The 13,409-nt window shown below is 38.8% G+C and overlaps 1 protein-coding gene across 1 annotated transcript in view; it reads left to right on the plus strand.

Annotated features, from left to right (window-relative positions):
• The first annotated feature begins 1,747 nt into the window (after positions 1–1,747).
• LOC139732655 (uncharacterized) overlaps positions 1,748–13,409 on the plus strand; it is a 31,797-nt gene continuing 20,135 nt past the window's right edge. The window contains exon 1 of the mRNA XM_071643507.1: positions 1,748–1,955. Within this exon, the coding sequence (XP_071499608.1) occupies positions 1,748–1,955 (208 nt within the window). The remainder of the gene's footprint in view (positions 1,956–13,409) is intronic.

Consider the following 13,409-nt stretch of genomic DNA (forward strand, 5'->3'; position numbering starts at 1 on the left):
ATGAACTTGGCTGAAGTTTGCTATTCAGAAAGTATGAAAGAAAAGATATCGGCATCCTCTCATTGGGTTCTGTGAGAGTTTTACCACAGTATCATTGAAGTGATCGGGGAGCAGCATACGCCGCGTTAACTCCCTCGGGGTCAAATTGTAGGAGCATAATTTGAAACAGTAATTCTGCTTAATTTGAGTTTTAATCCCTTAAATCGCATACGGCGAGTCATAAAAGAATAAAAGATGGATGCAATAATTTGCGGTTGTTTTATAGAGTGTGCTGGTGGCAGCTTGTTCCAATCACTGTGGAAAGGCGGGAATTGATGGGTAGGTACGAGCGGGCGATTGGTAGCGTGCCATTCTGCTTCTCGCTGCGTAAAGGGAAACATGTAACCGTATCAATTTAAGGCAGTTCAATTGATTAAACTGAGTACAAACTGGAAAATGACTGTTGAATGCTGGTAGATTGTATCGTATGTTTTCTAAATCAGTTTCACGCTGCAAAGTGTGAAGAAGATTAAGCGCAACAACAAGGAGCGCATGCGTAATTACCACCTGTTTAGGTATCGCGAGAATCCCAGCGCGAAGTTCGTAGCATCGAGACGCGCCCGAGAGAGGCAGGGGTAACCAGTAGGAAGGCGTCGTGTGGAGAGTGTTTTTTGACTGGTTCTCGACATATGGTGTGCAATCAGCCTACACCGGCCACGTGCCGCTTAATGTAATGAATTGGCGGCGTGAAACTGGAGATTTAACAAGCCTTTGAGAGGTCCCAGACTCGTCGGGACGGGTCGAGAGAGGAGCGAGCAGTCGCGCCGCTTGGCTACGATCGAGGTGGTGTCGAACGCTGCCACCAGCCAATCAGAACACGGCCATACCAATCACACACCAGTCACTACCCTAGCTCAATTTACAAAAGCAATTTATCTCTCGATATCCCTCAAAAATAATTGATGGTTGAGAAAACTATTTCAATTTGTTGTTACCAACTTTTTTTCTTCCACATTTCGCATTCATGAGCTGCCCAGTTTTTTATAGCGTCAACTTCAAGTTGAGGAGCATCTCGAGAACCCACCGTATATACACCACAGCTGTGCAGATTTTTACGAGTTCCATGACGCAGGAGACGGGGCAGCATACTGTATGGGTTTGTTAATCCAGCATCTGCCGTGATTCGTGAAAAACAGGTATATAAGTTGATGGACGTCTGAGCCGGCCACTCACAGAGCGCACAATGCATTAACCCGTTCACTTATGCCAGCATTACACCAGTTGCCGGTGTGTTGACGACAGGGTGCCGAAAAAAGGACGGCCTTCTTGACTCGCTCCGATCTTTCCCCATCTCTACTCTCACTTAATTCTCGGTGATATATCACTTCCTCGCACCGAGCCAGGTGTCTGAAAACTAGAATTAAAAGCCCCCACTGCCTTTTTTATAAGTCGGGGATGATTTGATCGGTGAAAACAAATCAATTACGAAATCTCTGTTCTCGGAGTCGGCCACACGCAACTCACGTTTCGTCACCCTGCTCGACTACTTCTAAAGACAAAAGACTCTGATCATTTTTAACTACCACCACATCCCCTCTTCCTCATACTCAAAGAAGACAAAAAGCTAGCATCCCATTCTCGCCTCCATATCTCCCTGGAAACGCTTCATGCGCCACCGCATCCTTCTCTTCCTCCTCGTTCTCATTCACTTTTTCTCGTCCCGCACAGTCAGTGCCGAAGATTTTCCTCCGGCGCCTTTCGAGCAGCCATGGCCTTAAAGCTCGGCAGCCTTTCCGACTCTCCTCACACACTGACAACCTGTAGCTCGTCCGTACCGCCAGTTAGCATGAAGAGTCACATCGCAACTCCCACACCTGTATCGGCTAGAGCTTCCCAGAGACCGGCTTCGGCACCCATCATTCAATTCTTCCCCAACGCGGCCAAGACTCTTCCCATCTCTATGGTGAACCCAAGCGGTAAGTCAGACAAATCAAAATTACATTTCATGTCCATCCATTTTCCTTGACTAAATATCTTTGGAACGTTTTGCTCCTTTTTATCCTAACAATATTGATATTTTGCCGAATATCTGTTTCATCTGCATGTGTTTATGTTTTTAAAAAATCAATTTATATTACAGCATGCATGAAAAAGAGTCAAGAATTTCTAAAACGCGCAATGAATACGTTTTGTACTAATTTCAATTCAAGGTGGGTTGCCGATTATTGAGTGTGTAATTTGGGTTTACTTTCCATGCGTCGCTGATATGCATATATTGACAGAAAGCGTTACATATTGATTTGTTGCAATTGACGCGCTCTATGATTTGTTGGACTATGACAGCTTTTGATTTGTGTTTGTGATGAATTACAAAATTACACAATGTAATTACTTTTTAAGCTTATACTATTCTGTGAGCTTATGTTACTTGCGACCTGTTACTTTCGACAACCTATGGCAAAACATCCTCAAACAATGACTGAAATGTCAGATATCGAGATACTTAATCTCTCATCCGTTGTTTCACTCATACGTGTACACAGCACTTGTAAATTTCGTCGGCTACTTGAAAGTTATTACGCAGAAGTCAATTGGTCGTTTCTGGACGCCATTGTTCTGCTCGCAAAAAGAGTGTCGAGGAAAATGCGATACACAGCACAACAATCGACAGACGTATTTCATAATAGGTCACACTTCTCCCCTTATCGAAATAGGGTAATATCCGCACTTCATGGGTGACTTTTGCCCTCTTTTCCCTGCGGCTTCAATGGCAAATGGACAGCGTAAAAAGGGACAATTTTACGGACCCGGGTTATGGCGAGAGAGGGAAAAAGAACAGTCAACTTTGCAAATTGCTATAAGTTTAAGAAGTCAAATGGCAGCATTTGTGCTGTGGTTCGGCGAGCCTTGAACTAAGCTGTTTGCCTTGCCTCCGTTCGCCGCGGTTCGAATATTGATACAGCGTTCCGATCAGTCGCAAAATCCAAACTGGGCCTCGTGCGATTTGTTTGCAAAAACTCTCTAAATAGCTTTCCTCATTTTAGTCAGCTCCCGATACCCTGTCAATCTTTCTCTCACATCGAGGAGTAGCTGTCCGGGCCTCGCGCCTTCCATTTCTATTCCTAGTCGCGCAAAGTCCTTACAATCCATTTCCCATTACTCCTTGTTACTTTCTACATAACTTTATAAAGTCTTTATTCTTCAGTTGTTTTCAGAGACTCATAATATTGTTTCCAATAATGTATAAAAAAAGAGTGCTTTCACGTAAGATGCCCATAGTTTCACCATTGCTGATGATACACTTTATAGCAGTGACAGTGGTAACATTACTCTAAACTGACAGCGGGAGATAAGGGTATAATATAAAAGAAAGCAGTGCCTAGTTTCATCCAAGAGTCTTTGAAATCATAATTAAAGACAGTGCCCTAGGGTCTAATGCACAAACTGTTTTCTTTCATATTCAATTAAGCAACTATAGTTGATGAGATCCCCGGTAAGAATCAATTCATCTGATAAACATGTTTTAACTCTGTGAAGACAAGTGACTTGTTAATCTTATTTTTGTCAAATTTCTTAGCTACCTCTTTACGATCCTCTCTTTCTCTCTCTCTCTCTCTCTCTCTCTCTCTGTCTTTTTATCATTATCCACTGTAGAATCATTTTAGAGGACTTTTTCCTTTTTTGTTATTTTCTCCCTCAATACAGTCTTTTCGCGATCGTGTTGTATTTCCATTTCATCAATCACAACATTGTTAGAACACCGTAAGTGTAGAATGTCGATCATTCATTTGATATTCTAGTAAGTATTGAAATATTAAACTTATAGATGGTTGGTTTACGTGGAAACGATGGAATAGGTATAAATGACTGGTTTCCAATATTATAAACATCTTAATCATATTCTCTTGATCCACTTTCTTTGGTTGCTATCTTTGCTCCCTGAAATGTCTTGACTTATTTCTAATGTTGGCAACAGTGGAAAATCTTCCAGCCGTCTTCATGACTCGCGAAGAAACCTTAAAGTAGATAAATTAAATTATTGGATTAACTATGACCAACAATTCTTACCTTTACTTTCCACATAGCAGCAAGTAGCGTTTGATATGTGAAAAATTTGGGCCACCCGGCGCAAATGTGGAACTGCACTGAACCCCACTGCACTGATCGTCATTTCCCCCTCTATGGTGATTTAAGAGCTGCCATCGTAACTCTCTTTTTATTCATGTCGAAAAGCAGAAACATCTTTGAATTCTTCCGCAGGCTGCTATTTCGTTATACTGTGATGACAGTCAAACTAATATTTCATTGTGAGTGTGGTGTGCATACTTTGTGCAAAATGTGTCACCGAGGAGGTTTTCCATAGCTACACAATTTTATTGCTTTAGATGCATCACGAGCTACATGGCTCGTGTGCGTTTATTTCTTTTTCGTGCTCTTCGTGCCAAAAATTATCGAACATTTTGATAGCGAGTTAAACGGATGTATAAAACCGCACTTTACCGACTCGCTGTCTTGAGAGCCGCTGTTTGTCACTGTCACTCTGGATGATTCTCCCCATGTTTGAATTTGATTTGTGTCTGAAGCTGAACAGAAGACAACAGGTGGCAATGGAGTGCCGCTCCGGTCCCCACACCGTCGGCCACCCCGTATCCAACTCAATTTGAGCAGAGAGAAAACCTCATAATGTGCCATCAATATTTCTTCTCGTTTTTAAGAACATGAGAGAACGAGTGGGGTAACAATTCTTGACCTTCCTTCTCCAGAGTTGCATCGTTAATATCAAGAAATCTAAACTTGTTTTCATATAAGGATGAATAATTATTTTCACAGATATCGCTTTCTGTCCCACTGTCTTCACAATGGATAAAACGACCTGAGAGGAAAGTTATCAAACCTACACTCTTTGTGGTCATGATAAGCACATTTTCTTAGTGAATAGGCACACATCATTAATGTCACTGAAAGCATTAAGAGTAAATTAAAGACATCGCGACCGACGAAATAAAAAAAAAAGTAAGTAACCAACTTCTCGATAGATTGCTCACAGTGAATCTAAGGATTGTTGCAGTTTTATATTGTTGTAGTAAAAGGCTATAATGCATTAGATTCCCAAGCGTTTATGGATGTGCTTTTTCAATTGTTCCAAACCCTATCCGACAGCTATTGGTGGTTTGTTATCAAAGTCTGAAATAATTGACAGGTACTTAGGTGATGATAGTTTAAAAGTCCCTTGCAATTTTTATATCTTTGTTATTTTCTAAATTATAAAGATGATTTGTTACATTCTTTCCTTATCAGTTTATCATGGTAGTTGGGAATCAGAATTGCACCGAAATAAAGTCAGAAGTAAAGAATAAAAAGTGCGATATCGTTATTATTTACAAGTAAGATATTCGTGTTGCGCATGGCGGCATTCCATGAAAGGCTCTGGAGTCTAGTAGTGCCGCGTTCGACATCATCCAGTTAAAGCCTACTGTCAGAATAAGATGCACATAGAATGACTTCAAGGTTTCATAGAATGACGATGGAGATGAGTTTCCATAATTTCTGTCTGGAAACAAACTTCAAATGTTATATCATGTCAGTCACATGCGTGTATCAGCCGTTTTTGATGAAGTAATTGTTTAGTTCATACTCTACATGCTCTTTGATACCAAATTTATGATAAACGGATGTTTGGGAAGCGACACTATCAGTGACTATACAATCATTCCCATTCAGCTGCAAGACTTGGAGAAATGTTATGTAAAGGTTTTCATGGTTGCCTGATATGATGGTCATTTCATGATTCGTATTTTTTTTTCTGACTGATCAATTGCTTGTGGAGTTCATTGAGTCACATGTCAAACTGATGTCCCATATTATTATTCATTTATTGAAGGAAAGAATAAAGATGAGATAAAACCAATAATAAAATCAAATATTTTCTGTGCAAGATTTCCCTTTCATAGGTTCCGTCAGCTTTTCAATCAGCTAATTTGAATGTTGATTAATGCAACAGAAAATCGAAGAGCGATACCTACTGAGGACAGTAGACTTTAAAGGGATGGTAAAGTATTGGTGGAGTTGAGGATTGGGCTTTTAACTTTTTGCGAAATACCAAGAAACCACTTATGAAATAGTACAGAGCATGCCATTCTAACAGGAATTCAAAGTTTATATGGCGAAAATCGGTTTTGGAATGGCTGAGACATCCAAAAACAAAGTTAAACAAAGCAATCGTAATATAAGGTGGATCCCACCTTTTAATAGGTTTGTTCTGTTTTGGATATATCAACCATTTCAAAACCAATTTTCATCAAATAAAAATCGAATTTCTCTTGGAATTACATGCTCTTTCACATTTCATAAGAGGTTTCTCATTATCTTAAAAAAAAACAACAACCCTGAAGTTAGGTCTCAACTAAAATCATACATTCCCTTTAAATATCCAGTGAATGTCTCAATGTCCTGATTACAATACTTTAGATTATCACAATCTCTCATCTGGTGACAAGTTAATGGGATTTTAGTAGAACTTTGACATTCATGAAGATTATTGTTTGTAATACTGGTACTAATACCATATCCTGTAATGCTAACATGGTGTGATAACGACAGAAATGACAATGATTGTAATGCCGACGATGTCAAAATAATGATTTTATCGTACTACTAATTCTACTACTATATACTACAGCTACTACAGTTCACTGAGTGTGCAATCATTAAATTTGTACGCACATATGTGCGTATTTATGTATATATATATATATATATATATATATATATATATATATATATATGATAAGTATATAGTTTCTCGCTACATCGTCACTGAACAGGCTGTGTGACTGCATGAAATTCGATCAAGTCCAGTGCTAGGATCATTGGGCCGTCCACAAGAAGTGTGTTGGATATGGTTCCATAATTGAAAGAAGTACACCTAATAAAGCACTTTCTCACCACTAAACCCACGCAGTGATTATTTGAGTTTAACTCTCACACTTAATTACCTTCCCAAAAGGGGGAAATTTTAATCTTTAGTCGGCTGTTGACACGTGTGCACTTGACGACTACATGTGATAGAAGCGTAAGGAGTATTTAGATTTCATTAGCTATCAATTCATATCCGTAAATTAAAGTTTAACTAAATCTTTGCTACATGAGGGTAGAGCAGAGAGAGATAGACGGTAAACATGGTGAGAGAGAAACAGAGAGGGGGAGAGAGAGAAGGAGGGAGAGGATAAGGAGAAAAGGGAGGGAAGAGGGGATGAACGAGACGTGTGAGGTGTATGTGTGTTTGTTCGTGAGTGCACATGCATTTGTATGTGTGTTTGTCTGTGTATGTCAACGCGAAGGGGGTGCGGATCTCATGGTAGTGATATGGTCTTTGTCCATGGCCCTTTGATACCATTTCCAGACGTGATACATAGTTAAAATCTTCTAAGAGCTTCTCGATAATTCACTGAAAGTAAGTGAGAAAATTGATCTTGCACAGATAACAATATAGGCAGACAAGATTAACAATTAGACTAAAGACTTTACATACAATTGCAATATGCTTTTTCATAACTAATATGAACACGATCAGATTTTACAACAACAAAAAAGTGCTATGATGAGCTTTGGTTGATTACTAATCAACATGGAGAAGTGTTGCATTATCTTGTTTTCGAAACCACGTACATAAAGGACACTGACTATTTAAAGTTCCAATTTTAGAAAATTATTAAACATGTAGGCTTCTGTCAAAAATGTTTAATACTAAGACAAATAGCAAATAGACTCTGAACCTTGCCAAAGAAGACTGAGCTCATTATGGATAGATTCTAAAATCATCGCATGTCTGTTTGCAGAAATTAAACGCCTTTGAGAAATCAGTGTCATTTGTACTATGCATATATAATTTATGTATATATCTATAAAAATAGAATGTTTTCTTCTTTTTGTTACTCATCATCACATGTATTTTGTTGATTTAGGTTTTTGTAATTATACAAATAATTATACAAATACGTTCTGCTTATACATTGTATATGATTTTCTCTGTTTATTTCATGGAAATGAAAATAAATTTGAACTTTGAACTTTGAAGTATTCTGACACGCAAATCCTGTTGAGATACATTTCTGACAGCAGACTCAAACCACTCTCCTCAGCGCGAAGATGGTGCACATTGGTGGGACCACGTGACTTTACCTTTGGCATGGAGATACTAATTTAGTCTGAAGAAATGTTAAAAACTGTATGGAGCTGTTAAACAAGCATAATTACACACAACAATTTTGGAAAGTGAGAGTGTAGAAATGGCGGATGAAGTTCGCATTTTATGACACCGAGAATTTTGACGTCACAACTAAAATGAAAATGATGATAAAAATATGTATCTTCACAGTTTAATTTTCACTATTAACGTAATAGATTAGGATATTTAGAAAAAGAAAAGGACCCTAAACCATATCTACTTTGTGTATTTTCTTTAAACATGCTCATTAAAGTGACCAATTAGCTCATGTATAATTACACGTAAAAAGAATTGTCGAAGCTCCTGTTAGCAACAGAATAAATTCATGTGAATTGTTACTGTATAATACCTTGATTTCAGGCGAGTATCTTTTGTTTTTATCATAAAGGTTAACCTTTGCAAGTGGAAAAAAAAAATCAGCCGTATTGAGTTTTATCATTTCATTTTATGACCGCTCTGTACAACACTCATTGCATGGACAAGGAAAATAAATGTACTAGAATAAAGAGTTCTTCACTAAAAGTCAGAACTCACTTCTCGCGGACAAATACTTATCCATATTTTGTTGAAATACTCTGCAAGGTTAAAGTGAGATTAACCACGTGGCGCACGAACGGGTCTGATTTCTTAGTCAAACACCGGGGGTGGTGAAGTCGTAACGCTCTTTGTTGAGCTACTTCCGAGGGCAAAGGTCACCGTCTGGAATGGGAGTGCCTTGTGTAATGACAGAGAAATCACTCGTTTGAAGCTGACATGACGGAGGCTAGGGAGATTGGGACACTCAAATGAAGCCGTTCTGGTTTTCATCAACATCAGCCTATTGTAAACAATAAAGGTCATTCTCACTGCTATGGGCCATAACATAAAGTGGGCACATTTCACCGTTAGATTGTTGTGATAATAATCAGGCAGTTTAAAAAAACAATAATAATAATCGTGTTTATGTGTTGTGTGTTTGTGCATTTCTTCTAGTGATGCGTTTGTATCACTCAGTTTTCACGGTACAGATGTTTCATTTTAATAGCTACGTAGCCCGTAATTTGCTCACTGTCATAAGCTATCTAAATTCAGCCCTTGAAAGTAATTGACGTTTGCATTGGTACTATAGTAACTATATTATCATTGTTGCTAGGTAAGACGAGAGCCCACAAGCATTATGAAGCGACTGTTCTGTTTACCAATGTTGATGAAGCCGAGTACGACCGAATTTTGAAGGACTTTCGTGGGATCTCGTATTGCAAAAATTCCCAATTCATGAACTTGCCTCTGCAAGCAAGGGCACTCACAGAGTATATCTGTATAAAATGTGCCCTTTGTAGAACAACCAGGACCAGTCTGCCTGTGACAGAAAGCAAGCACCAAAGTAATCTCCATGATAGAAGTCATGTTACAGAGTTCCATGTGATAGGCCAGCGAGTGTGAAACATAGGGGAGGCCTCAGACATGACCAAAGACGTAATATATCTAAAAGAGTTTGAGTCCACAATGTGGCCAGTACCAATGAATGTTAGTCATCTTTGGAAAGCCCACAACAAAGTTGCTTCCAACATTGATTTGGTAGATGGGAAGTAACTGTGTGTCACATATTTTTTTTTTTTCTCTCTCTCTCTCTCTCTCTCTCTCTCTCTCTCTCTCTCTCTCTCTCTCTCTCCCCAAGTCGTGGGAGTCACATAGAACCTGCGGTGACAACACTTAGGTGATCTACCAGTGGTCTCACTTAAAAGATCCCTCCATGTGATACATACATGTATATAATTATTATGCATGTATTATTGAACACAAAAAAAATGCAAAACAAGAAACCATCTAGTTTTATATGCCAAACAATAGATTCACCCATGCGTAATAGATTTCACTCCACACATTGGCAAAGGAGTAAATACTGTTAAGACTTACAATTTGTGTAATGGTATTCCCTCCCTATATGCAGAAGTTTGAAAAGGTGAAGAACAGGTTTTCGTGTGGAATAGGTGTCCAACCGAATCAATGAGTGGATGTACATGGTCGTTAAATGGACAGGTGCTTAACATATCCGATTACAATATTCTCCTTTCTCTTAACCTTATTCAGTTGTGGGTTTCATTTCTTGTCACTTCTGCTCTATTGTTTTCATAATCACCGTTACTCATACCTTGGCGTAAGTCTTTCATTGAATTATTACAACCACTTTCCCAGAGTACCGATATTATTCATAAATAATTATTCTATTCGTGTGATATCACGGGGAGAGTTTACTTAAAGCAGAACATGTAAGTAGCAAGTGGAACTAACTTACCCAGTTAGAACTTTTAGTATCCCATAAACACGCTTTACTTTAGAGACGCTGCCGGTGGAGCGCGGGTAACTTTCGGCCTCCACTCAGGTCTTCTTTGAACTCGCTGGCTGAGAGCAGCACGAGCCGTGGCGAATCCTGCTCTCTAACAAGCGTGCGGGTCGCGTGCCTATGCCGCTCATTCGCGTGCCGCTGGTTCGGCGGGCATCTCACACTTTTCTACATTCGCGTGGTAATGCCCAAGCAACTCCACCTACCTGCACCTCGGCCTCTCTCTCTCTCTCTTTCGGTGTATTCTCACCAACCGGGGTTCGCTGAGGTCCTGGCGTGAAGATCCCGCTTAAAAGTGAACCAAGGTCTTCCCAAATAATGTGAATTTCACTATTCGAAAGTGGCGTTGAGTGTTCAACCATTTAGATGGGAACTGTACACACTGTAAATAATCTACAAATTATGCTGCATTTATATTTGAAACGTATTTCATTTACTAAGATACTTGATCTCACTTTCCTTTTATCGTACTCCGAAAAGAATTGTATTATCGGGCCTTCTGTAGTGACGATTCATGATCAATGTGTAGGATCAATCAAAGTGTTCGATTGATTGAGATCAAACTATAACACACAATATAGTACAAGTCACGAGTCGACCCACATCTTTTCTTTCTTTATCTTTTTTTAAACTGTCTTTCTACCGAACCAAAATTGGACTCAAGAGCTTAACACATTTCCTTTGAGTGTCATGAGTTCACATGTAGATTGAGGATCAGGTGAGAGGGAGGGACATGCACAAGGGCGTAAGAATTCAAGATCCTGAATTTTACCCTTTACTGCTGGACTTTGCAAGAGACCTGCAAATAAACGATGAGGTAGATATAACTTTATTTTGACTTTCAGTCACCAAAGACAAACAGTTCTCCACAAGAAGAAGAGAGAGAGAGAGATCGTCAAGGTCTCTTGATATGATTCAATATAGTCTAAAAAAGTGCGCTATTTTCTTCTTTTTTTCAGCTGTCAACCGTGTCATACACTCGCTAGACCTCTTCAAGTTTTTGAGTGAGTTCATTTTGAAAAACACATACATACTTTTTAGTGGTTGGGTGAACAGCGAACTCGGGACGTCGTCAAGTGATGTGCTGAGCAGTTCGACGGGGCGGTAGTTCAAAGGGGAACCAATCCTCACCCATCTTTCAGCTCAATGACAACAGCAAGGGTGAGAAAAGTACTTTGGTAGACTTCTACCAGTCTCTCATATTGAAGCATACTTTTATACTTTCTGACTGCGTGGGAGATGACATCGGCGCTTTTGACCTCTGGTCCTGTTCTAGCCGTAATAGTGTTTATTTGAATTTTATAGCAACGTTTCAGCTGTTTGAAGTGAGGCTGAGAGAAGGCAGTACAAGGGGAAAGGCAAAAACGAGAGAGAGAGAGAGCGCGCAACAGAGGTACATAGATTGATGAATAGATATGAAAATAAAGATGGTTAGACAATCAGTTGGACACTCGACAATTGAACGGATAGCTAAATTGAAAGAGATGCGAAAAATAGATATTTTCACTTGGATAGTGCAAGGACCAAGAACTATTGATACATCACCAACCTTAAGGTATGATATTTTTTCGGTCATCAGCATATAACATTATTTATGTCGTATTATAAAGATGAAATAGAGGGAGAGAGGGGGCGATGGATTATGTATTACATAATTTGTGTGTGTATGATATCATGTGAGTGTGTACATGAGAATAAGCAAGCTATGAATAAAAAACAACGAGAACACCGTTGATACCGTCGATATAATTTCGTGTTAAATTTGCTACCCAAAACGCTTGATTGTTACAAAATCCGATATAAAGGTTATGTCAAATTAGGGATTCTTCTGGTCATGGTACAGAGATACTTTTTGTTTGCCGACGTAAAAGAAAAAAATTATAATCACCGAATACAGACAGGATTTCTTGCGTATTTAGTCATAATTTTAGATTTACATTTTACTCGAAGAGTGATAATCATTCATACTTGATCATTCCTGGTAAGATATATAAGCCGCTAACTATACCATTAAATCTCTTAACACACAGTTTGTTTCATCATCAATACTAAATTCATGGTTATGTGAATTAGTTGCTATGCGCTGCACATCGAAAGATATACAAATGGCTACAATGCATGATAATTTCATGATAACATAAATTGACATGCATCACTATAAGGGAAACAATGGCTTTCACCAAATCAAAAGACATTCTATGGTGAAGGGAAAAAAGTGTAAAAAAAAGAGTAATAAGAGTAGTCATCAAGGAAGCTGTATCCGAAATTTTTAAAAAAGGATTGGAGGAGGTAAACGTGTTTGAATTCATTTGTGGTTTCTCTATCCTTTATATGAAAAGATGAACAGAGCAGTTGACGAACGAGTATAATAAAACTTTAACATCTCGTTAGGGACCACCAACCACAATAAGCTTGGCATGCTTGGGTCGCAAGGATGTGCGCTGCTCTGAGACTGAAGTCATCTCCTCTTGAGTTCGATCATCCGAAGGCTTTAGTGGGTAGAAAAGCAGAGAGCCGAGATATGTCACGAAATATGTGTGTGTGTGTGTGTGTGTGTGTGTTTTTTTTTTTTTACAATAGTTTAAAAATGAGATGATAGTAGTAACAACCTGTCTGAATTGATATTGATACGAAGAAATTGTTCATCATGTTCATTGCATGCAATTGTCTCGTCACTGGAACATTCTGATGAGTTTACAAGGCATTATCAATAAGGACAGTATCTATATACAGTGAAAAAGAGCAAACACAAACGCAAGAAAAGTTTTCTTTCCGCCTAGTTCATCGCAAGTTTTGATTCATATCTGAAATGATAATATATATTAGGTCAGAGCTGATTCTAAACAGACTATAGTGTTAGTATACGTTGACTTCACATCC

The sequence above is a fragment of the Diadema antillarum genome, unplaced genomic scaffold (assembly GCF_040938485.1).
Source record: "Diadema antillarum isolate AM-2024a unplaced genomic scaffold, OU_Dant_1.0 seq00000442_RagTag, whole genome shotgun sequence".
Classification (NCBI taxonomy): domain Eukaryota; kingdom Metazoa; phylum Echinodermata; class Echinoidea; order Diadematoida; family Diadematidae; genus Diadema; species Diadema antillarum.